This window comes from Panulirus ornatus, chromosome 13 (genome assembly GCF_036320965.1).
Source record: "Panulirus ornatus isolate Po-2019 chromosome 13, ASM3632096v1, whole genome shotgun sequence".
NCBI classification, from domain to species: domain Eukaryota; kingdom Metazoa; phylum Arthropoda; class Malacostraca; order Decapoda; family Palinuridae; genus Panulirus; species Panulirus ornatus.
Genome location: NC_092236.1, coordinates 390,383 through 417,397, shown reverse-complemented (window position 1 = coordinate 417,397; position 27,015 = coordinate 390,383). Strand labels below are relative to the sequence as shown.

At 40.5% G+C, this 27,015-nt stretch overlaps 1 protein-coding gene across 1 annotated transcript in view; it reads right to left on the bottom strand.

Moving 5' to 3' along the window:
• The window catches only part of Ziz (dedicator of cytokinesis protein Ziz), a 526,511-nt gene that overhangs the window by 197,984 nt on the left and 301,512 nt on the right, over positions 1 to 27,015 (bottom strand). Inside the window, exons 24-26 of the mRNA XM_071669140.1 lie at positions 23,222 to 23,364; positions 12,343 to 12,612; positions 11,494 to 11,654 (exon numbers count right to left, since the gene is read on the bottom strand). Of these exons, the coding sequence (XP_071525241.1) occupies positions 11,494 to 11,654; positions 12,343 to 12,612; positions 23,222 to 23,364 (574 nt within the window). The remainder of the gene's footprint in view (positions 1 to 11,493; positions 11,655 to 12,342; positions 12,613 to 23,221; positions 23,365 to 27,015) is intronic.

Sequence of the window (27,015 nt, the reverse complement as noted above, 5' to 3'; positions counted from 1 at the left end):
ATGGTGAAGAGCTTGCGGATTTGTGTGCTAAAAAAGGACTGATGATTGGGGATACCTGGTTTAAAAAGAGAGATATACATAAGTATACATATGTGAGTAAGAAAGGATGGTCAAAGGGAGATATTGGATGATGTGTTAATTGATAGGTGAGTAAAAGAGAGACTTTTGGATGTTAACATGCTGAAACGGGCATCTGGAGGGATGTCTGATCACTATCTTGTAGATGTGAAGGTGAAGATTTGTAGAGGTTTTTCAGAAAAGAAGAGAGAATATTGGGGAGAAGATAGTGGTGAGAGTAAGTGAGCTTGGAAAGGAGACTTGTGCGAGGAAGTACCAGGAGATACTGAGTGTGGAATGGTAAAAGGGAAGAGCATATGATGCGAGGGGAGTGGAGGAGGAATGGGATGTATTCAAGGAAGCAGTGATGGCCTCTGCAAAAGATGCATGTGGCATGAGAAAGGAGAGATGTGGGCAGATTAGAGTAGCGTTTGGACGATTCTTGCAGTGAAGTAGTGCAAATGACTGGGAGATGTATAAAAGAAAGTGGCAGAAGGTCAAGAGGTGAAAAAGAGGGCAAATGAGAGTTGGGGTGAGAGAGTATCAGTAAATCTTAGAGAAAATAAAAAGATGTTTCGAAAGGAGGTAAATAACATGTGTAAGACAAGAGCACAAATAGGAACATCAGTGTAGGGGGCAAATGGGGAGGTAATCACAAGTAGTGATGAAGTGAGGAGATGGATTGAGTATTTTGAAGGTATGTTGAATGTGTTTGATGATAGAGTGGCAGATATAGGGTACTTTGGTCGAGGTGGTGTGGGAAGTGAGAAGGTCAGGGAGAATGGTTTGGTAAAAAAAGAAGAGGTAGTGAAAGCTTTGCCAAAGATGAAAGCCAGCAAGGTGGCGGTTTTGGATAGTATCACAATGGAATTTATCAAAAAAGGGGGTGACCATGTTGTTGATTGGTTGGTGAGGATATTCATTGTATGTATGGATCATGGTGATTGGTTGGTGAGGATATTCATTGTATGTATGGATCATGGTGAAGTGCCTGAGGATTGGTGGAATGCATGCATAGTGCCATTGTACAAAGGCAAAGGGGATAAGAGTGAGTGTTCAAATTACAGAGGCATAAGTTTGTTGAATATTCCTGAGAAATCATATGGGAGGGAATGGATTGAGGGGTTAAAGGCATGTACAGAGCATCAGATTGGGGAAGAGTAGTGTAGTTTCAGAAGTGGTAGAGGATGTGAGGATCAGGTGTTTGTTTTGAAGAATGTATGTGAGAAATACTTAGAAAAACAGAGGGATTTGTATGAAGCATTTATGGATCTGGAGAAGGCATATGACAGGTTTGATACAGATGCTTTGTGGAAGGTTATGAGAGGATATGGTGTGGCAGGTAAGTTGCTTGAAGCAGTGAAAAGTTTTTACCAAGGATGTAAAGCATGTGTACGAATAGGAAGAGAGGAGAGTGATAGGTTCCTAGTGAATGTTGGTCTGCAGCAGGGGTGTGTGATGCTATTTCCTGTGTGACAGGGTGGCAACAGGAATGGATGAAGGCAGTAAGTATGAATATGTATTTGTGTTTATATGTATATGTCTGTGTATGTATATGGTACATAAAGGCAGCAAGAATGGATATGTACATGTGTATATACATATATGTCTGTGTATGTATATGTATGTATACATTGAAATGTATATGTATGTATATATCAGTGTGTGGGCGTTTATGTATATATGTGTGTATGTGGGTGGGTTGGGTTATTCCTCATTTGTTTACATGCGCGACCTTGCTAGGGCGGGAGACAGCAGTTAAGTATAAGTATATGTGTATGTGAGTGGTTGGGCCATTCTTTGTCTGTTTCCTTGCGTTACCTTGCTGACACAGGAAACAGCGATTAAGTATAATAATAATGATAAAAATAATCATAATAATGATAAACATAACAGTAATGCAAACGATTGGGAGATGTATAAGAGAAAGTGGTGGAAGGTCAAGACAAAGGTGCAGGGATTGAAAAAGAGGGCAACTGAGAGATGGGGTGAGAGAGTAACATTAAAGTTTATGAAAAAAAAAGATGTTTTGGAAGGAGGTATATAATATGTGAAAAAAATAAAACAAATGGAGACCGATGAATGGCGCAAAATGGGAAATGATAACAGGTAGTGATGAAGTGAAGAGGAGATGGAGTGAGTATTCTGACAGATTGTTACGCAAAGCAAGAGAGTCATGGAGTGTGGTTCGGTGAAGGGAGAAGATACGGAGAAAGCCTTGCATAAGATGAAATGCAGCAAGATGGCTGAAGAGGATGGTACTGCTGTTGAATTTACTAAGAAAGGGGTGACTGTGTTCTTGATAGGTTGGTAATATTCAGTGTGTATATGCGTGTGTGGACGTGTGTATGTACATGTGTATGGGGGGGGGGGGCCATTTCTTTCGTCTGTTTCCTTGCGCTACCTCGCAAACGCGGGAGACAACGACAAAGTATATAAAAAAAAAAAAAAAAAAAAAATATGGATCATGGTGAGGTGCCTGAGGATGGTCAGAATACATGTCCAGTGCCGTAGTATAAAGGCAATGGGGATAAAGGAGAGTGTTAAAACTATAGAGGTATAAGTTTGCTGAGTAAACCTGGTAAGTCGTATGGTAGGATGGTGATTGAAAGGGTGAAGGCATATACAGAGCATCAGATTGGGGAAGATCAGTGTGGTTTCAGAAGTGGTAGAGGATGTGTGGATCAAGTGTTTGCTTTATCCCATGGATGCATGACATTTCCGCTCTACATTACTGCATGACTGGGGTCAATTTGACCCCATCCAATATTTTTCAAAATAATATCTGAAGGAATAATATAAACTACATGTATTGGATGCAACTATATCATACATGATATCTGATAACTGATTCAAACACTAAAATCATTTTGAAGCAAAATAATAGAAATTTAATGAAAAACATAGCAACTTATAAACAGAAACTTGTCTCCTTTAAATCAACATGAAATGGCACTGTGAGGTCTACCTCACCACATGAGTGACATGTCACAAAATAATGTTCAGGGCATACAAATTCACAACACAGCTTGCATTGTGCACGAGTTTTTCCATCTTTATTCCTTGGGCACACTCAACATCTTGAACATTTCTTTGAAGAAACAGATACAGTAACACATTCCTGTCCTGAACTGAATTAAGCAGCACTAGCATTCCCAGTTTCCCTGTACTTTGTGATTCAAAGCCATGCCCAGTTCAGAAAGAAACAGTCATCTCCTGTGACTCTTGCCCTTGATGATCTGGAAGTGCACATGTGTAGAGAACAAAAGCACTGTAGCTTGCCAGTTCAACCAAGTTACACCAAACGGGAATATCCTAGCTCTAACTCAAGTATTCATCATCGTATGTACCAACTCTCTCATCTACACACTCAACACCTCCTTTAGCTAAATCATCTTTTTTAGTTGAATCATAAGACAGTATCACTTCTGTTGTCTTTTTGTTACAACCACTCAATTTCTTATCTCTGTGATGGCTTTGACAGTAAAAACACATTCTTATTTTTCTTGGCCTTCTACAACACTATTTATACCCCTTCTTCACTACAGACAAAAACACTTTCAAACATTATTTTTGCTTAACTTTCCATAGTTCCTTCAGCATTTTCCTTCTGTTACCACGAATAATTCCTACTAATGACATTTTTCATGATGAAAGCTCTCAAGCAAATTTCAAGATGATAAAAAACTTGTCAGATGTGACATTTCTTCCTGTTCCATGCAAGTGAGTTGTGAGCTTCTGTAATACATTCGTTCCTAATTCATGTGTTCTCTTTTCATCTTTATCTGTATACACTTCAATATTTGATACATAATACATATTAGCATCTGCCAGAATCCAGAATTTTAGACCACATTTGGCAGGTCCTGATGGCATGTACTGAATGTACCTACAAAATCCCCTATACAGATACAATTTGCTTATAAACGTTAACACACTCACTATGTTGCTCGGATTGTTGAGAAATTTTTACAAATCCATCCAGCAGTAAGCAAACAGTGGCAGGCAGGTTTATCCCTAAACAGTCTACTGTTTCATGTAGCTGGGCTTGATTCAAATGTAATGCTCTGAGAATCTCTTCAAATCTGTTGACTGCCATGGCTTTGGAAAATATGGGAGGGCCAAAAGAGGGATTCCACAGCTGCCTCACTGCTTGATTTTTGCTTTTGTAGACTCTTCTTAGAATACACAAGCCTACATAAGCTTGAAGTTCAAGTGTCAACAGTTTCCAGTTGTTGTTCGTCCATTTTCCTTGCCTGTTTAGTTCATTCATAATAGTAGTCATCATACAGATGTCAAAGATAAGGTCAAAAGTGGAAGATGGGTTTCCAGTTATTTTAGTAGCAGCATATGAAGAAATTCTAGAGTGTATTATCAAAGCATTCAATGAAGCCATACAACCTTGGGCGGATGGAGTTGTCACACATCATCTATCTCCTTATGGTGCATACATAAACTCATCATCTCTTCAGGCAGCACATGACAATCATCACCAGTAATACCACCATCTGTAGCAGAACTGTCAACTGAAGTGTCACCAGAAGGAGGTCTAAATTCGTCATGACTTATATCATCCAATTCTTCGTCTATGTTGCTAGTTGCTAATTTTTTTTTTTTTCAAACTATTCGCCATTTCCCGCATTAGCGAGGTAGCGTTAAGAACAGAGGACTGGGCCACTGAGGGAATATCCTCACCTGGCCCCCTTCTCTGTTCCTTCTTTTGGAAAATTAAAAAAAATTGAGAGGGGAGGATTTCCAGCCCCCCGCTCCCTCCCCTTTTAGTCGCCTTCTACGACACGCAGGGAATACGTGGGAAGTATTGCTAATAGATCCCTAATTTGTTTGTCATCCAAATTTTTCTGAGGAGACATGTTAGAGGTACAGCAACATGACGTGAAACTGCCAGAAGTTACTGAAGCACTGACACAACTCTTGCAGTGAGACAGGCACTTGCTTATTGAACATATGAAATACATGTATTGTTCTGGATATTCAGTACATGTAAAGTTCTGGAAAAAACAGCTTTACTCATTGCATACATTAACGTTTTGTTTATTACGGCATTTCAAATGAAATACTCTAGTCCTGCATTATTACAACAATTATATACTTTGTACTACTCATATTTAGAAGATAAAGTTCATATATTTCAAATAAATAACTTGGGGTCAATTAGATGCCAAATCAAAATTGAAGAGTTACAAAAGCATTCAGTAAAAGAGAACAATAAATTATGAAAAGTCGCAAGGTGCAAATCTGTTTCTAGCATCGAAATGAAAAATATTGAATGTTCTGGCACTGCTGGGTTCAATATGACCAAGTTATGCACCCACAGGTTAAACAACATGCAAGAAATATTAACAAAAACAGATGTATTTGTATGTAGCATTCATGGATATGGGGAAAGCATATGGCAAAGCTGATAGAGATGCTCTGTCAAAGGCACTGAGAATATATGGTGTGGGAGGAAAGCTGCTAGAAGCAGTGAGAAGGTTTTATCAAGGGTGTAAGGCATGTGTTTGTCTAGGAAGATAGGAGAGTGAATGGTTCCAAGTGAAGGTCAGTCTGCGGTAGGGGTGTGTGATGTCACCATGGTTGTCTAATGTGTTTATGGATGGAGTGGTGAAGGAGATAAATGCAAGAGTCTTGGAGAGAGGGGCAAGTATGCAGTCTGTAGGGGATGGGAGGGCCTGGAAAGTGAGTCAGTTGTTTGCTGATGACACAGCAGTGGTGGTTGATTCAAGTGAGTAATTGTTAAAATTCGTGACTGAGTTTGGAAGAGTGTGTGAAAGGAGAAAGTTGAGAGTGAATGTGATTAAAAGCAAGGATATCAGGTTTAGCAGGGTTGAGGGACATTTAAGTTGGGGAGAGTGAGTAAGAATAAAAAGCAAGGTTATTAGATTTTCCAGTGTTAAGGGACAACTTAATGGGATGTAAGTTTGAATGGAGGAAAACTGGAAGAAGTGAAGTGTTTTAGATATCTGGGAAATGGATCTGGCAGCAAATGGAATCATGGAATTTAGTCATAGGGTCTAGGAGAGGACAAAGGTTCTGGAAGCACTGAAGAAAGTGTGGAAAGAAAGTTATCTAGGAGGGCAAATGTGGATATGTTTGAAGGAATAGTAGTTCTAACAATAGTCTATGGTTGTGAGGTGTGGGCTATAGACAGCATAATGTGGAGGAGGGTGGCTGTGCTGGATTTGAAATGTTTGAGACAATATGTAGTAAGAGGTGGTTTGATGAAGTTATGAAAGGGTAAGAGAGATGTGTGGTAGTAAAAAGATTGTAGTTGAAAGAGTAGATGAGGGTGTGTTGAAATGGTCTGGACATATAGAGAGAATGAGAGAGGAAAGATTAAAGAGGATATTCATATCAGAGGTGGAGGGAACAAGGCCAGCAGGAAGACCAAACTGGAGATGGAAGGACAGAGTGAAAAAGATTTTGAGCAAATGGAGCCTCCTAACATGCAGCAGGGCGAAAGGCATGCACAGAATAGAATGAATTGGAATGATGTTGTACAGTGGAGTGAATGTGCTATCAATGAACAGCACCAGTGCATGTGAAATGTCCAGGGGGAACCATGGAAAGGTCTGCAAGGCCTGGATATGGATAGGGAGCTGTGGTTTTGGTGCATTACAGATGACAGCTCGGATATGGATGTGAATGGATGCTGCCTTTCTTCGTCTGTTTCCCAGAGCTACCTCGCTGATGCAGGAGGCAATGATCAGGTGTGTCGAGAAGAGAATGTGTAAGTTATCACTTTTTACTTTTCTCTAATGCATTTGTGCTGTTTCCTGTGGGGCGGGGTGGTGTCAGGAATGGATGACAGCGAGCAAGTATGAATGTGTACATGTGTATATGTATCTGGGGATAGGGGAGAAAGAATACTTCCCATGCATTCCCCACGTGTCGTAGAAGGCGACTAAAGGGGACAGGAGCGGGGGGGCTAGAAACCCTCCCCTCCTTGTATTTCAACTTTCTAAAAGGGGAAACAGAAGAAAGAGTCATGTGGGAAGTGCTCATCCTCCTCGAAGGCTCAGATTGGGGGTGTCTAAATGTGTGTGGATGTAACCAAGATGAGAAAAAAGGAGAGATAGGTAGTAAGTTTGAGGAAAGGAACCTGGATGTCTTGGCTCTGAGTGAAACAAAGCTCAAGGGCAAAAGTGATAGTGGTTTGGGAATGTTTTGGGAGTAATGTCAGGGGTTGGTGAGAGGACAAGAGCAAAGGAAGGAGTAGCACTACTCCTGAAACAGGAGTGGTGGGAGTATGTGATAGAGTGTAAGAAAGTAAACTCTAGATTGATATGGGTAAAACTGAAAGTGAATGGAGAGAGATGGGTGATTTTTGGTACCTATGGATCTGGGCATGAGGAGAAAGATCACCAGAGGTAAGTGTTTTGGGAGCAGCTGAGTGAGTGAGTTAGCAGTTTTGATGCACGAAAACAGGTTATAGTGATGAGTGATTTGAATGCAAAGGTGAGTAATGTGGCAGTTGAGGGAATAATTGGTGTACATGGGGTGTTTAGTGTTGTAAATGGAAATGGTGAATAGCTTGTAGATTTAAGTGCTGAAAAAGGACTGGTGATTGGGAATACCCAATCTAAAAAGAGAGATATACAGAAGTATATGCATGTGAATAGGAGAGATGGCCAGAGAGTGTTACTGGATTACTTGTTAATTGATAAGCAAGTGAAAGAGACTTTTGGACATTAATGTGCTGAGAAGTGCAAGTGAAGGAATGTCTGATCATTATCTTGTGGAGGCGAAGGTGAAGATTTGTAGAGGTTTTCAGAAAAGAAGAGAGAATGTTAGGGTGAAGACAGTGGTGGGAGTAAGCGAGCTTGGAAAGGAGACTTGTATGAGGAAGTACCAGGAGAGACTGAGTGCAGAATGGAAAAAGGTGAAAGTAAAGGACGTAAAGGGAGTGGGGGAGGAATGGTATACATTTAGGGAAGCAGTGATGGCTTGTGCAAAAGATGCTTGTGGCATGAGAAAGGTGGGAGGTGGGCAGCTTAGAAAGGGTAGTGAGTGGTGGGATGAAGAAATGTTAGTGAAAGAGAAGAGAGAGGCATTTGGTCAATCTTTGCAGGGAAATAGTGCAAATGACTGGGAGATGTATAAAAGAAAGAGACAGGTCAAGAGAAAGGTGAAAGAGATGAAAAAGAGGTCAAATGAGAGTTGGGGAGAGAGAGTATCATTAAATTTTAGGGAGAATAAAAAGATGTTTTGAAAGGAGGTAAATAAAGTGCGTAAGACAAGAGAACAAATGGGAACATCGGTGAAGGGAACTAATGAGGACATAATAACAAGTAGTGGTGATGTGAAAAGATGAAGTGAGTATTTTGAAGGTTTGTTGAATGTGTTTGATGACAGAGTGGCAGATATAGGGTGTTTTGGTTGAGGTGGTGTGCGAAGTGAGAGGGTCAGGGAGAGTGATTTGGTAATCAGAGAAGAGGTAGTGAAAGCTTTGCGGAAGATGAAAGCCAGCGGGTTTGGATGGTATTGCAGTGGAATATATAAAAAAAAGGGGTTGACTGTGTTGTTGACTGGTTGATGAGGATATTCAATGTATGTATGGCTCGTGGTAAGGTGCCTGAGGATTGGCGTAATGCATGCATAGTGCCATTGTATGAAGGCAAAGGGGATAAAGGTGAGTGTTCAAATCACAGAGGTATAAGTTTGTTGAGTATTCCTGGGAAATTGTATGGGAGAGTATTGACTGAGAGGGTCAAGGCATGTACAGAGAATCAGATTGGGGAAGAGCAGTGTGGTTTCAGAAGTGGTAGAGGATGTGTGGATCAGGCATTTACTTTGAAGAATGTATGTGAGAAATACTTAGAAAAACAAATGGATTTGTATGTAGCATTTATGGATCTGGAGAAGGCATATGACAGAGTTGATAGAGATGCTCTGTGGAAGGCATTAAGACTATACAGTGTGAAAGGCAAGTTGCTAGAAGCAGTGAAAAGTTTTCATCAAGGATGTAAGGCATGTGTACGAGTAGGAAGAAAGGAAAGTGACTGGTTCTCAGTGAATGTCGGTTTGCGGCAGGGGTGCGTGATGTCTCTATGGTTGTTTAATTTGTTTATGGATGGGGTTGTTAGGGAGATGAATGCAAGAGTTTTGGAGAGAGGGGCAAGCATGCAGTCTGTTGTGGATGAGAGGGCTTGGGAAGTGAGTCAGTTCTTGTTCGCTGATGATACAGCGCCGGTGGCTGATTCGGGTGAGAAACGGCAGAAGCTGGTGACTGAGTCTGGTAAAGTGTGTGAAAGAAGAATGCTGAGAGTAAATGTGAATAAGAGCAAGATTATTAGATACAGTAGGGTTGAGGGACAAGTTAATTGGGAGGTAAGTTTGAATGGAGAAAAATTGGAGGAAATGAAGTGTTTTAGATATCTGGGAGTGGATTTGGCAGCGGATGGAACCATGGAAGTGGAAGTGAGTCACAGGGTGGGGGAGGGGGCAAAAGTTCTGGGAATGTTGAAAAATGTGTGGAAGGCAAGAACATTCTCTCAGAAAGCAAAAATGGGTATGTCTGAAGGAATAGTGGTTCCAATGATGTTATATGGATGTGAGGCATAGGCTATAGATAGGGTTGTGCAGAGGAGGGAGCATGTGTTGGAAATGAGACGTTTGAGGACAATATGTGGTGTGAGGTGGTTTGATCGAGTAAGTAATGAAAAGGTAAGAAAGATGTGATAATAAAAAGAGTCTGGTTAAGAGAGCAGAAGAGGGTGTATTGAAATGGTTTAGTCACATGGAGATAATGAGTAAGGAAAGATTGACAAAGAGGATATATGTCACAGAGGTGGAGGAAATGAGAAGTGGGAGACCAAACTGGAGCTGGAAGGATGGAGCAAAAAAAGATTTTGAGCGATTGGGGCCTGAACATGCAGGAGGGTGAAAGGCGTGCAAGGAATAGAGTGAATTGGGACGATGTGGTATACTGGGGTCGATGTGCTGTCAATGGATTGAACCAGGGCATGTGAAGCATCTACGGTAAACCATGGAAAGTTTTGGGGGGGGCTTGGATGTGGAAAGGGAGCTGTGGTTTCGGTGCATTATACATGACATAATAGTATCTATATCACTCAGGGGACCCTTCACAATACACTGCCCGCTTACTTGTACATATTAGGTTGCTGGGAAGACAATCTTCCTGTCTTGGATGAGCTACACCGAGTCCAAGTTGCACCTTTCTGTACCTCTGCCCTTCACTGTATGTGTGTGCTACCAGACTCTGACCATGCATGATTACATCCCAAGTAAAAAGTCATCTTTAGTGAAGCCATCTCATTATCAATGGACAAAAAGGAGTAGTCTCACTGAGGAACTTCTAGTTCCAATGAAGTCCATCATTTCCCTTCTCCCATTTGGAGTGCATCCTTAAAGCTGCAAAATTACCATGAAAATGATCCAGGGGTTTTATACATACATGTGTACTTACTAGCACAGTATAGCGAATCTGATGTGGCTATAAACAAATTAAACAAAGACAATTTGAAGGCAAAATATACATATCACAAGCGTGTAAAGTCAGAGATTAGTAGCAAACTATTAAGGCTGAATTAGTATGAATTTTGCCAGCAAGCCAGCCATGATGAAAAAGAAAAGCTTTGATCTATATGGGCACATAAAGCCAAATGGTTTCTCCACAAATATAAAATTCTGTATCCTTTTATTCCCAAAACATTACTTCCTTGGACAACTGATATCTACAATCTCAGCAAATACTTCTATCTGTACGCCAACCAGAATCTAACAGTACAGTATCTCACAATCTGAATGCAAATATTTCATTTCATTTATGATATCCTTTAACTCTTTCATCAATTCATCAACTAAAACAACGGCATCCATATGCAGCAATATCCCAATCTTTTGCTCTATTTCAATTTCTTTGTTTTACATATGCAACTATACTACAAGCCAAGCTTTCCCTTACCATTTCATCAATAAATGCATTAAACAAAAATAAAAACACTGCACAACCAAGTCTCACTCCAGTCTTACCTGCAAATTAGTATCTTTGTCATGAAATACAATCCATCCTTTAAAATCTTTACCACTTCTAGCTTTAATTTACAAACTTCATTTCATAATATATATTGAATGTCTTTCCTAATTACTTGAGGATGAATTTTAACAACTCATTAAAAAAATCTGTCATGCATTATCTGTATCTGTTTTCTGCCTTTTAGCTTGGTTATAAACACTGAGATAAGAAGTAACACAAAGTATGATTCTGAGGTAAGTATCACTTGAAACAAATGTTCAGCATGCCAGATCAGTTTCACTTCAAAAATGCTATTAAATCTAATTACATTAGTCAGATTATATTCTACTCCTGTTGTTATGGATCTCAACTTATGTACTAAAGACTCAAATGACAATGATACACAAGGCAAACTATCACCTGACTAACAATCTCTGTACCTGCAAGTGTACACGGTTGATGCCTGTTCGTCTAGTGAATTCGTAGTTACTCCTCATTAGCAGGTAGAGTACAGCACAGGCCTCATGGCGCAGGTTTGTAAGCTTACTGTTGCAGCACTTCAGCATCTCGAAGCAGAGAGACCCACACAACGAAGCATCACCTGACATTGATTGAAGAGGGATATGTGTTGGAGGAATAAGCATAAAAGACAAAATGAAATACCTATGATAGAGAAGAGTTTGATTATCGAAGTTCACAGAAAACGAAACATGACAAAAGACAAAAGCACTACAATAATGGCTAAAAAAGCAGGTAGCAAAATGAAGCTCAAGATTAAAGCAGCAAAATCAAAGGAGCAGGCCTTATGCTTCAACAGATAAAAATGTTATTAAATGTCAAGACCCATTTGCTCTTTCACTACATATTTAATTTCATCATAATGACAGGGTAAAAGCAACAGAATTGAATAGGTTTGGGTGTTATATATCAATCACTTTAAATGAAAGATATGATTCAGGGATAGAGGATGCTGAAAAAGAAAACATCAACAAAAATATGCTCTTGTTGCACAGTAACAGTTGTTTCCACCCCTAACCTAAACGAAAAACAAGTTCAGAGGTAAGGCAAACAAATCCAATTTCAATTTCGTTTTACTAAAACAAAGTACAGTAATGTGATTCTTCTGAGGTCTACTAATTGATTTCAGGTAACAGATTCATGCAGTAATATAAAATATATGTCACATGAGGTACGGGATTGCTGATAACTCATCTATAAAATGATATATCAAGAACAGATACTTAATTTCAGGAAGGTAGAACTTCCTGAAATATATGTCAGCATCATACCTTGGAAAAGTGTACGGGGAAAATTATTTATGAATGCCCGGAGAGAAGCAAACACATGCTTCATCAGACTCTCTGACTGTCCAAGTTGGAGGTAAAGTAAGTGTAATGAAAACACTTGCTGCATGATGATTTCTGCCCCATCAGATGTCAATATGTCACTGCAGTGGGTAGTGAAGTTACCCAAAGCATCAAGTACTATGAGACCCACTTCTGTAGCTAGGTTAGCTTCTTGCAAAGCCTTTAACCAGCCTTCTCCCTCATGGCTGCTTACTGAGGGTAGTAATAATGCTGCTTTAGGATTATGACAAAACATGGGAAGGCATTAACAATAAGTACATGGTTACTGATGACAACTACATTCACTGTGCTACAGCAAACAAAGGTTTTCAAACAAACATAAGCGCTCCTTGATTTTCTCTTTGCACACTAAAATGATTCTTCAAGTGAAACTTATACTTTCATCCATAAAACTTTTACACACAAAGCAATGCTACAGCATACAATCAAATATCATTCCCCTGACATCTTTATCTGATACATCTCTAGCTCCAAACAGTTCAATCACAACATTAGTATATCTTTTATTGACCCTACCTCTTCTCACCTCTTCAACTGTGCCAACATATTCCTTCACCAACCAATTATCTCTCATGTTCTCCATGTCTATATAAACCTAGAATGTAGATTTTAAAGATTGAAAACCTTCTCTTTCTAAGGCAATGTCCCATACGGAATGAGAGATTCATTAAGGAATTCCAGGGTCAGGATTATTCCTACCTTCATATCAGTGGAGGGGAAGCTTCACATTCATTCATCCTTTTCAGTTGATACTTGGATCACCAATGCCACTTGCTTCACTAATGAGTTTGCCCTTAGCCAATCAGTGAACACCATTTGCTCCAGGATGTTTAAAGCTCTCAATTCAGACTGTGGCACAATCCTAGATGGACACAATGTATGGAGAAAAGGTTTTATGGAAAAGGAGGAAAAGGGAAGGTGGGGTAAGATAAACAGGAAATTTTTTTAGTAGGTCACCACCACAGAGAGAAAAGTTTTTTTAATCTTCAAAACTGTATTGCAAGAAATGAGAAGATACCCATGAAAGAGGAGTGTTAGAGGAAAAACATTCAAATAAAAAAGTAAAAAACTACCTTCACTGGTGAATCAGAGGTATATTGGAATCCAACAATCTTGGGGGAGAAATATATCCACAAAGAGCACATCCACCATGTATAAAACTAACATACCATTTAACTGGAGTGGAAGAATAGTGCTCTGCCTGTCACAAAAGGTCAAGGGGCTCACACTGTGTGGATCATAGCCTTGAGCTATTCACACCATTGTAATGGCCCAAGGATCTAACCCAAAAACAATTTCACAATCATACACATTTTTCTCCAGTAGAGGAGAATGTCTAAGCCTACCAATGCAAGCTCATGACATAAAACACAACCCAGGACTATAAGAGCACATCTGTCCAAAGTGCCATACCCTCTTTAACAAAAAGCATAACTCCAGCATATATTCTAGCTACCTCCAGCAGTCATCTTCACTATACATCACTGCCTTCCATAATGGACTAATGAGAATTGTAAACATATAACAAACAATGTGGTTGATGAGTGAAACAGAATGACTGAGGAAATGATTAATGGAGACAGCATACATAAATCTACAGTAAAAAGTGCTCAAGAGATGGGGCTCCATGAACTCCCTGTACAGTACAAACAGGTAATCCAATGCACCCTTCCAAACTATTACACCCCAACTTAAAGGCTCCACAAGCAACAGCATGAAATACACAACCCCTCCCTTCATCAACTAACCCCTCAACTTCAGAGATCCCTATCACAAACAAACACTTGTACAATTCAACACCACTAGCAACAGAAACAAGCACACGCATGTATTTAACCTTCCTCAAGAACATAACATACACATATCCCTTATCCAAGAAACCAAAACTGCACACAAATCCTTACTGCCTCCTATCTGTCATAAAACAGATCTATGACAAAACAGACAACATGCAGTATTGTGGGAAGATAATGGCATGGAAATTCTATAGGAAAGCCTGGACTGGAGAAAGTTCCCTATCAGTTTGATATCTGCTCTGTGGCTAGATAATCTTACTGATAAGAGGTGTCATTGAAGTATTCATTTAGCCTCAATATAAAGGTATTCGTGGTCTTTGCATTTACTACTTAAGGAGGCAGTTTATTCCAATGCTCCACCACTCTATATACAAAAAATGTTTGCCCACCTTGCTGTTACACATCCTTCCTAATATCTTCTTTCCCATTTTCTCTGGTCAGTGATTGTCTGTCAAAAGTGAAGAAATCTGCATATGAGAGATGAGTAAGCAGTCTGTGGGGATGGCAGGGCTGCAGAAGTCAGTTGTTGTTTGCTGATGATATACTACTGATGGTAAATTCAAGTCAGAGATTGCAGAAGTTGGTGACTGAGTTTCGAAGAGTGTGTGAAAGGAGAAAGTTGAGAGTGAATGTGAGTAAAAGCAAGGTTATTAGGTTTAACAGGATTGAAGGACAGGTTAGTTGGGATGTGGGTTTGGAGTGAGAAAAATTGGAGGAAGTGAAGTGTTTTAGATACCTGGGAGTGGACATGGCAGCAAAGGAAACCATAGAAGTGTAAGTGAGTCATAGGGTGGGGAGGGAGGTGAAGGTTTTAAGAGCACTGAAGAATGTGTGGAAAGAAAGAACATTATCTGGGAGGCCAAGAATGGATATGTTTGAAGGAATAGTAGTCCTAACAATATTAAATAAATGAAAGGCATGGGATACAGATAAGGCTGTGAGGAGGAGGTTGGATGTGTTGGAAATGAAATGTTTGAGAATAACATGTGGTGAGAGCTGGTTTGATTAAGTAATAAAAGGGCAAGAGAGATGTTAGATAATAAAAGGAGTGTGGTTAACAAAGCAGAAGAGCATGTGCTGATATGGTTTGGACATATCGAGAGAGTGAGTGAGGAAAGGATGATAAAGAAGATATAAAGAAAATATAGGTGTCAGATGTAAAGGGAACAAGGAGAATGTGGGGACCAAACTGGAGATGGAAGGATGGAGTGAAAAAAAATTTTGAGCAATCAGGGATGAGACATACAGAGGGTGAAAGACATGCATGGGATAATGTGAACTGGAATGATGTGGTATACTGGGGTCTTGCCATCAATGGACTGCACCAGAACATGCTAAGCATCCAATGTAAAACATGGAAAGGTCTGTGGGGCCTGGTTGTGGATAGGGAGCTGTGGTTTCCGTACATTATGCATGAGAGCTAGAGAATGGATGCGAAAGGATGTGGCCTTTTTTTTGTCTGTTTCTGGCACCATCTCGCTAACACAGGAAACAGCAATCAAACATGAAAATTTCATCAAAATCACTTACAATTTTTGACTCTTCTATCACTCACCATGAAGTCTGCTCTTTTCTAGAAAGAATAATTATAAATCTTCGAGTTTTCCTTATAAAGCTTATTTCTGAATGAAGAGAATAGTCTGGTTGCCATTCTTTGAATTTTTTCAAGTTTCTCATTATTTCTACCAGGTTTCGAGACCAGAACCAAATTGCATACTCTAAATGAGATCTAACCAAGGTGCTGTAAATTTACGGGTATCATACTCTTTGTTTTATAGTTTACATTTCTGGTTATGAAACTTAATATCTTATTGGTTTTACTGTATAGTTAGGCATTGTTTGTCATATTTCAGGTCACTGCTGATAATCACTCCAATGTCCTTCCTATAACCTTTTATAGAGGCTTATCAAATGTTTTTGTACTCATGGGTTCTACCGTCAGCACCAAAGTGCATAACTCTGCATTTGACTATATTGAAACTGATATGCCAGGTCTTAGTCCACTCTACCTGTTTACCTAAGTCCCTCTATGTTTCCCAAATTTGTGTCATTGTCAAATTTTGAGATATCATTGGAGTGTCCTATCTTTAAGTCATTTGTTTATATAATAAAAAGCATGGCTCCTAGGACAGCCTTGTAAAACTTCAATAGAAATATGAAGTCAGTCAGATGCTTCCCCATTTAATAGCAATTTCTGCTTCTGCTAAGAAAGCTAATCCAGTATTCATGTGCAGATTCAATCTCCTATGCTGCAGTCTTTAATTCTATTGAGCAAATACCTATGTGGTACTTTACCAAGGGCTTTATGACAGTCCAAGTATGTAACATCAGATGTTTGTTTTTGGTGTTCCAGTAGTCATAAAAAGTAAAACTTCATTATCTAAAATGCTGGGGAAAACTGGCTGTTTCAGATAACAAAACTAACAGTTGTTCGAGTTTTATTTTTAACATGCTAAATAATTCAGATATTGCCTATCTCTCACTTTATGCAGGGGTTATGTTCTGCAAACACTTCACACAAATAGAAATCACATACATCACCAGCAGATTTTTCTTGTTATGTTGCTCCTGACATTGAATAAACTTATCTAGCTATCCTTTAACTGTTTAACATGACTCTGGCTCAAATAGAGGCTATGTTACATAAACACTCATAAATCTTGAGAACTTAAGACCTAAGCTGAAGGTTGCTTTTCTTCTTTGCCTACTGCTCTATGTATAATGTGAGCATTCTATCCATCTTCTCCATAAGTGGATTTCTTATCCCTGTGGTTACCTTAGCAGACAGTATAGTGGACTACAGCACTTTGTATTCTGTCTGCATTCTTCTTTATGTATGTTATGGACTGTAGATTCAACCATGCTGTAAAAACACCAAAGTGCTGATGCTCCCTCTTCAACATCTGCGTGTCATGAGATTTCTAGCTATGTTTCTAAAGTCTGAGAGGAACTCTTCCATTTATTTGCTAGTTCTAGGGTAGAAGATACTGTTGGATGTTTGGATGCAATATTAACAAACACTACACAGTGAGTTTTAGGATAATCACATTAGCAGATATACTAAATTCACACAAGTAGCTAGCACATACCCGAAGAAAAGAGAGGTAACTGTGAGACTGACATGCTGGTAAGAATGTGGTGCATTCCATTCAGGACTATGCTCGTACCACCTGCCAACGCTTATGAAAGTTTTGGAGCACTTTCTACTGCACACACATCTTTAAACATTTTACCTATTTGTAAATAGAAGAAATACTAATAAGGTAAGCAAGTCAGCATGACTAAATGCCTTATCTTTTTCTGCTGTTTGTTGATGTTTTAAAGAGTTGCCACGCAGACAGTAAATTCCTTCATAATTACCACCTTGGAATCATCCTTGTTCAGCCTCTTGCACAACTCCATCTTCTTTTTAAGTCTTAAGACGTTCCACTTACAATTTGTGTGAGATATAGATGGCTTTAAGGAGCTGTCAGGCAATTGCTGACAATGCTTGAAAGGGGCCATTACCACAACAGTAATCAAGGGTGCACAAAATACACAAATGGGCAAGACCAGTGCACAAAACCATTCCAGACAACACACAGTACATGCATGATCCGAATTTTTTTTTTTTTTTTTTTTGCTTTGTCGCTGTCTCCCGCATTTGCGAGGTAGCGCAAGGAAACAGACGAAAGAAATGGCCCAACCCACCCCCATACACATGTATATACATACGTCCACACACGCAAATATACATACCTACACAGCTTTCCATGGTTTACCCCAGACGCTTCACATGCCTTGATTCAATCCACTGACAGCACGTCAACCCCGGTATACCACATCGCTCCAATTCACTCTATTCCTTGCCCTCCTTTCACCCTCCTGCATGTTCAGGCCCCGATCACACAAAATCTTTTTCACTCCATCTTTCCACCTCCAATTTGGTCTCCCTCTTCTCCTCGTTCCCTCCACCTCCGACACATATATCCTCTTGGTCAATCTTTCCTCACTCATTCTCTCCATGTGACCAAACCATTTCAAAACACCCTCTTCTGCTCTCTCAACCACGCTCTTTTTATTTCCACACATCTCTCTTACCCTTATGTTACTCACTCGATCAAACCACCTCACACCACACATTGTCCTCAAACATCTCATTTCCAGCACATCCATCCTCCTGCACACAACTCTATCCATAGTCCACGCCTCGCAACCATACAACATTGTTGGAACCACTATTCCTTCAAACATACCCATTTTTGCTTTCCGAGATAATGTTCTCGACTTCCACACATTCTTCAAGGCTCCCAGAATTTTCGCCCCCTCCCCCACCCTATGATCCACTTCCGCTTCCATGGTTCCATCCGCTGCCAGATCCACTCCCAGATATCTAAAACACTTCACTTCCTCCAGTTTTTCTCCATTCAAACTCACCTCCCAATTGACTTGACCCTCAACCCTACTGTACCTAATAACCTTGCTCTTATTCACATTTACTCTTAACTTTCTTCTTTCACACACTTTACCAAACTCAGTCACCAGCTTCTGTAGTTTCTCACATGAATCAGCCACCAGCGCTGTATCATCAGCGAACAACAACTGACTCACTTCCCAAGCTCTCTCATCCCCAACAGACTTCATACTTGCCCCTCTTTCCAAAACTCTTGCATTCACCTCCCTAACAACCCCATCCATAAACAAATTAAACAACCATGGAGACATCACACACCCCTGCCGCAAACCTACATTCACTGAGAACCAATCACTTTCCTCTCTTCCTACACGTACACATGCCTTACATCCTCGATAAAAACTTTTCACTGCTTCTAACAACTTGCCTCCCACACCATATATTCTTAATACCTTCCACAGAGCATCTCTATCAACTCTATCATATGCCTTCTCCAGATCCATAAATGCTACATACAAATCCATTTGCTTTTCTATGTATTTCTCACATACATTCTTCAAAGCAAACACCTGATCCACATATCCTCTACCACTTCTGAAACCACACTGCTCTTCCCCAATCTCATGCTCTGTACATGCCTTCACCCTCTCAATCAATACCCTCCCATATAATTTGCCAGGAATACTCAACAAACTTATACCTCTGTAATTTGAGCACTCACTCTTATCCCCTTTGCCTTTGTACAATGGCACTATGCACGCATTCTGCCAATCCTCAGGCACCTCACCATGAGTCATACATACATTAAATAACCTTACCAACCAGTCAACAATACAGTCACCCCCTTTTTTTAATAAATTCAGCTGCAATACCATCCAAACCTGCTGCCTTGCCGGCTTTCATCTTCCGCAAAGCTTTTACTACCTCTTCTCTGTTTACCAAATCATTTTCCCTAACCCTCGCACTTTGCACACCACCTCGACCAAAACACCCTATATCTGCCACTCTATCATCAAACACATTCAACAAACCTTCAAAATACTCACTCCATCTCCTTCTCACATCACCACTACTTGTTATCACCTCCCCATTTGCGCCCTTTACTGAAGTTCCCATTTGCTCCCTTGTCTTACGCACCTTATTTACCTCCTTCCAGAACATCTTTTTATTCTCCCTAAAATTTAATGATACTCTCTCACCCCAACTCTCATTTGCCCTTTTTTTCACCTCTTGCACCTTTCTCTTTATGAATTTTTATTCATTTTTTGAATCATTTTTGGATGTTGGAGGGTTGCCAAACTGTAAAACATACATTGGTTTGAATATTTTGTCTCGAATTATGGTGAACAGAAAATTTTCTGTATAAGATGAACAAATTCAACCAATTTACTCCAGGTACCACACTGATGGTCAATAATTTATCTAATTTCTTCAAGGAATTTAACAATTTTATCTCTAATTCTGAAACTGAAAGTTGATGGAGAGAGATGGGTGATTATTGGTGCATATGCACCTGGGCATGAGAAGAAAGATCATGAGAGGCAAGTGTTTTGGGAACAGCTGAATGAGTGTGTTAGTGGTTTTGATGCACGAGACCGGGTTATAGCGATGGGTGATTTGAATGCAAAGGTGAGTAATGTGGCAGTTGAGGGAATAATTAGTATACATGGGGTGTTCAGTGTTGTAAATGGAAATGGTGAAGAGCTTGTAGATTTATGTGCTGAAAAAGGACTGATGATTGGGAATACCTGGTTTAAAAAGCGAGATATACATAAGTATACTTATGTAAGTAGGAGAGATGGCCAGAGAGCGTTATTGGATTACGTGTTAATTGACAGGTGCGCGAAAGAGAGACTTTTGGATGTTAATGTGCTGAGAGGTGCAACTGGAGGGATGTCTGATCATTATCTTGTGGAGGCTAAGGTGAAGATTTGTATGGGTTTTCAGAAAAGAAGAGTGAATGTTGGGGTGAAGAGGGTGGTGAGAGTAAGTGAGCTTGGGAAGGAGACTTGTGTGAGGAAGTACCAGGAGAGACTGAGTACAGAATGGAAAAAGGTGAGAACAATGGAAGTAAGGGGAGTGGGGGAGGAATGGGATGTATTTAGGGAATCAGTGATGGATTGCGCAAAAGATGCTTGTGGCATGAGAAGAGTGGGAGGTGGGTTGATTAGAAAGGGTAGTGAGTGGTGGGATGAAGAAGTAAGAGTATTAGTGAAAGAGAAGAGAGAGGCATTTGGACGATTTTTGCAGGGAAAAAATGCAATTGAGTGGGAGATGTATAAAAGAAAGAGACAGGAGGTCAAGAGAAAGGTGCAAGAGGTGAAAAAAAGGGCAAATGAGAGTTGGGGTGAGAGAGTATCATTAAATTTTAGGGAGAATAAAAAGATGTTCTGGAAGGAGGTAAATAAAGTGCGTAAGACAAGGGAGCAAATGGGAACTTCAGTGAAGGGCGCAAATGGGGAGGTGATAACAAGTAGTGGTGATGTGAGAAGGAGATGGAGTGAGTATTTTGAAGGTTTGTTGAATGTGTTTGATGATAGAGTGGCAGATATAGGGTGTTTTGGTCGAAGTGGTGTGCAAAGTGCGAGGGTTAGGGAAAATGAGTTGGTAAACAGAGAAGAGGTAGTAAAAGCTTTGCGGAAGATGAAAGCCGGCAAGGCAGCAGGTTTGGATGGTATTGCAGTGGAATTTATTAAAAAAGGGGGTGACTGTATTGTTGACTGGTTGGTAAGGTTATTTAATGTATGTATGACTCATAATGAGGTGCCTGAGGATTGGCGGAATGCGTGCATAGTGCCATTGTACAAAGGTAAAGGGGATAAGAGTGAGTGCTCAAATTACAGAGGTATAAGTTTGTTGAGTATTCCTGGCAAATTATATGGGATGGTATTGATTGAGAGGGTGAAGGCATGTACAGAGCATCAGATTGGGGAAGAGCAGTGTGGTTTCAGAAGTGGTAGAGGATGTGTGGATCAGGTGTTTGCTTTGAAGAATGTATGTGAGAAATACTTAGAAAAGCAAATGGATTTGTATGTAGCATTTATGGATCTGGAGAAGGCATATGATACAGTTGATAGAGATGCTCTGTGGAAGGTATTAAGAATATATGGTGTGGGAGGCAAGTTGTTAGAAGCAGTGAAAAGTTTTTATCGAGGATGTAAGGCATGTGTACGTGTAGGAAGGGAGGAAAGTGATTGGTTCTCAGTGAATGTAGGTTTGCGGCAGGGGTGTGTGATGTCTCCATGGTTGTTTAATTTGTTTATGGATGGGGTTGTTAGGGAGGTGAATGCAAGAGTTTTGGAAAGAGGGGCAAGTATGAAGTCTGTTGGGGATGAGAGAGCTTGGGAAGTGAGTCAGTTGTTGTTCACTGATGATACAGCGCTGGTGGCTGATTCATGTGAGAAACTGCAGAAGCTGGTGACTGAGTTTGGTAAAGTGTGTGAAAGAAGAAAGTTAAGAGTAAATGTGAATAAAAGCAAGGTTATTAGGTACAGTAGGGTTGAGGGTCAATTCAATTGGGAGGTGAGTTTGAATGGAGAAAAACTGGAGGAAGTGAAGTGTTTTAGATATCTGGGAGTGGATCTGGCAGCGGATGGAACCATGGAAGCGGAAGTGGATCATAGGGTGGGGGAGGGGGCGAAAATTCTGGGAGCCTTGAAGAATGTGTGGAAGTCGAGAACATTATCTCGGAAAGCAAAAATGGGTATGTTTGAAGGAATAGTGGTTCCAACAATGTTGTATGGTTGCGAGGCGTGGACTATGGATAGAGTTGTGCGCAGGAGGATGGATGTGCTGGAAATGAGATGTTTGAGGACAATGTGTGGTGTGAGGTGGTTTGATCGAGTAAGTAACGTAAGGGTAAGAGAGATGTGTGGAAATAAAAAGAGCATGGTTGAGAGAGCAGAAGAGGGTGTTTTGAAATGGTTTGGTCACATGGAGAGAATGAGTGAGGAAAGATTGACCAAGAGGATATATGTGTCGGAGGTGGAGGGAACGAGGAGAAGAGGGAGACCAAATTGGAGGTGGAAAGATGGAGTGAAAAAGATTTTGTGTGATCGGGGCCTGAACATGCAGGAGGGTGAAAGGAGGGCAAAGAATAGAGTGAATTGGAGCGATGTGGTATACCGGGGTTGACGTGCTGTCAGTGGATTGAATCAAGGCATGTGTATGGGGGTGGGTTGGGTCATTTCTTTCGTCTGTTTCCTTGCGCTACCTCGCAAACGCGGGAGACAGCTGAAGAAAAAAGAAAAAAAAAAATCTCTAATTCTTATTCCCAATACTTTACCTAAAAACCAAAGTGAGGCAAATGGGGTGATAGTCCAAAGCATGTTTCGTCACTGTTTTTGAAAATTGTCATTATGTTAGATAGCTTCCAGCTGTCAGGGATTTTCCCTCGCTAGAACAATATGTTGAAAGTTTTGGTGATAGGTAAGGCTTACTGCTAGCTAGCTAGAATCAGTCAGGTTTCTCGGGTGAATATCATCTAGACAGGTTGATATGTTTGAACTTAGTTTTTCATCTTTATACTATGTGAATTATCAAGTACAACCAAAGTCTCCATTCATGCCATAACTTTTTATTCTAAAAACAAAAGAAACATTATCTAACCCACCACTATAGCTGTCAGTTGCTGTGGAAATCCTACTGTTTAAGTGTGGAGGCTGTAACTTTGCCGGTAAAGTTGATGCTCGTTTTGGTGCTTGTTCTCTTACTATCTGTCTCTTTCCACTATATTTGAAGTGGTGTAAACACAACCTGTAAGAGAATCATTTAAAAGATAGCTTGCAAAAAGAGTCAGATGACCCCCTAAAAGCAAACTTATCAACTACATTTCAACTAATACTAGTACTATCATCAATCAATCCTTGCTTAGACAGGCTCCACTACAAAAGTAAAATATTACAGAAAGTTTATTAATTTAACAATGGTGCTACTATACTCTTTAAAGACATATCTGAAAATACATACCAAAAAACATGGAAATACAAAACAAGGGCATGAAAATGAAATGCACAGCTTTATGATTCAGGCTGTTCAAACAAGGTAATGGAAAAAAGCAAGTAATGGTGAAATGTATTGGAAAAAAGCAAGTAATGGTGAAATGTAAAGAAAATTAGGGATACATAGGAATAAGTGAGGCATGTGTACAAGTGGACAGAGAGGAGGGTGAAAGGCTCCAGGTGAAGGTGGGTCTACGGCTGGATGTGTGGTGTTACCATGTTTGTTTAATCTGTTTATGGGGTGGTAAGGGATTTCAAAACACCCTCTTCTGCTCTCTCAACCACACTCTTTTCCTTACCACACATCTCTCTTACCCTTTCATTACTTACTCGATCAAACCACCTCACACGACATACTGTCCTCAAACATCTCATTTCCAGCACATCCACCCTCTTCCGCACAACTCTATCTAAAGCCTACACCTCACAACCATATTTGGAATCACTATTCCTTCAAACATACCCATTTTTGCTTTCCGAGATAACATTCTCACCTTCCACACATTTTTCAACGCTCCCAGAACTTTCACCACCTCCCCGGCCCTATGACTCACTTCCACTTCCATGATTCCATCCGCTGCCAAATCCACTCCCAGATATCTAAAACACTTCACTTCCTCCAGTTTTTCTCCATTCAAACTTACCTCCCAATTGACTTGTCCCTCAACCCTACTGAAACTAATGACCTAGCTCTTATTCACATTCACTCTCAGCTTTCTTCCTTCACACACTTTACCAAACTCAGTCACCAGCTTCTGCAGTTTCTCACTCGAATCAGCCACCAGCACTGTATCATCAGCAAACAACAACTAATTCACTTCCCAAGCTCTCTCATCCACAACAGACTGCATACCTGCCCCTCTCTCCAAAACTCTTGCATTCACCTCCCTAACAACCCCAACCATGGAGACATCACGTACCCCTGCTGCAAACTGACATTCACTGAGAACCAATCACTTTCCTCTCTTCCTACCCGTACACATGTCTTACATCCTCGATAAAAACTTTTCACCACTTCTAACAACTTGCCTCCCACACCATATATTCTCTACATATTCTCTATCATGTGCCTTCTCCAGATCCATAAATGCTACATACATATCCATTTGCTTTTCTAAGTATTTCTCACATACATTCTTCATACACACATCCATACACACACACACACATATCCATACATATACATATCAACATATACACTCATTATTATCATTATTATTATCATTATACTTTGTCGCTGTTTCCCGCATTAGCAAGGTAGCGCAGGGAAACAAGACGAAAGAATATACACATGTATATACATAAATGCCCAAACATGCACATATATATATACCTATACATTTCAACATATACATACATACATATACACAGATACATACATATATTTTTTTTTTTTTTTTGCTTAGTCGCTGTCTCCCGCGTTTGCGAGGTAGCGCAAGGAAACAGACGAAAGAAATGGCCCAACCCACCCCATACACATGTATATACATACGTCCACACACGCAAATATACATACCTACACAGCTTTCCATGGTTTACCCCAGACGCTTCACATGCCCTGATTCAATCCACTGACAGCACGTCAACCCCGGTATACCACATCGATGCAATTCACTCTATTCCTTGCCCTCCTTTCACCCTCCTGCATGTTCAGGCCCCGATCACACAAAATCTTTTTCACTCCATCTTTCCACCTCCAATTTGGTCTCCCACTTCTCCTCGTTCCCTCCACCTCCGACACATATATTCTCTTGGTCAATCTTTCCTCACTCATTCTCTCCATGTGCCCAAACCATTTCAAAACACCCTCTTCTGCTCTCTCAACCACGCTCTTTTTATTTCCACACATCTCTCTTACCCTTACGTTACTTACTCGATCAAACCACCTCACACCACACATTGTCCTCAAACATCTCATTTCCAGCACATCCATCCTCCTGCGCACAACTCTATCCATAGCCCATGCCTCGCAACCATACAACATTGTTGGAACCACTATTCCTTCAAACATACCCATTTTTGCTTTCCGAGATAATGTTCTCGACTTCCACACATTCTTCAAGGCTCCCAGGATTTTCGCCCCCTCCCCCACCCTATGATCCACTTCCGCTTCCATGGTTCCATCCGCTGCCAGATCCACTCCCAGATATCTAAAACACTTTACTTCCTCCAGTTTTTCTCCATTCAAACTTACCTCCCAATTGACTTGACCCGTACATATTCATACCTGCTGCCTTCATCCATTTCCATACACCGTCTTCTGCTTTCTCAACCACACTCTTTATATTACCATGCGTCTCTCTTACCCTTTCGTTACTTACTTGATCAAACTACCTCACACCACATATTGTCCTCAAACATCTCATTTCCAACACATACACCCTCCTCCGCACAACCCTATCTATAGCCCATGCCTTGCAACCATATAACATTGGTGGAACCACTACTCCCTTAAACATACACATTTTTGCTCTTCGAGATAACATTCTCACCTTCCATACATTCTTCAACGCTCCCAGAACCTTCACCCCCTCCCCCACCCTCTGACTCACTTCTGCTTCCATGGTTCCATCCACTGCTAAATCCACTCCCAGATATCTCAAACACTTCACTTCCTCCAGTTTTTCTCCATTCAAACTTACCTCCCAATTGACTTGTCCCTCAACCCTACTGAAACTAATGACCTTGCTCTTATTCACATTCACTCTCAGCTTTCTTTCTTCTTTCACACACTTTACCAAACTCAGTCACCAGCTTCTGCAGTTTCTCACCCAAATCAGCCACCAGTGCTGTATCATCAGCAAACAACAACGACTCATTTCCCAAGCCCTCTCAACAACAACAGACTGCATACTTGCCCCTCTCTCCAAAACTCTTGCATTCACCTCCCTAACAACCCTATCCATAAACAAATTCAACAACCATGGAGACATCACGCACTCCTGCCACAAACCGATATTCACTAGAAACCAATCACTTTCCTCTCTTCCTACTCGTACACATATACATACAAATATACAGACATGTATATATTCATACTTGCTTGCCTTCACCCATTCTGCCACTACCCCACCACACAAGAAATAGCATCACTATCCCCCACTTCAGCGAGGTAGCACCAGGAAAACCAACAAAAAAGGCCACATTCATTCACACTCAGTCTCTAGTTGTCATGAGTAATGAACGGAAACCAAAGGTCCCTATCCACATCCAGGCCCCACAAACCTTCCCATGGTTTACCCCAGCCAATTCGCATGCACTGGTTCAGTGCGCTGACAGCACGTCGACCCTGGTATACCACATCGTTACAATTCACTCTATTCCTTTCATGCCTCTCACCCTCCTGGATGTTCAGGCCCTGACTGCTCAAAATCTTTTTCACTCCATCCTTCCACCTCCAATTTGG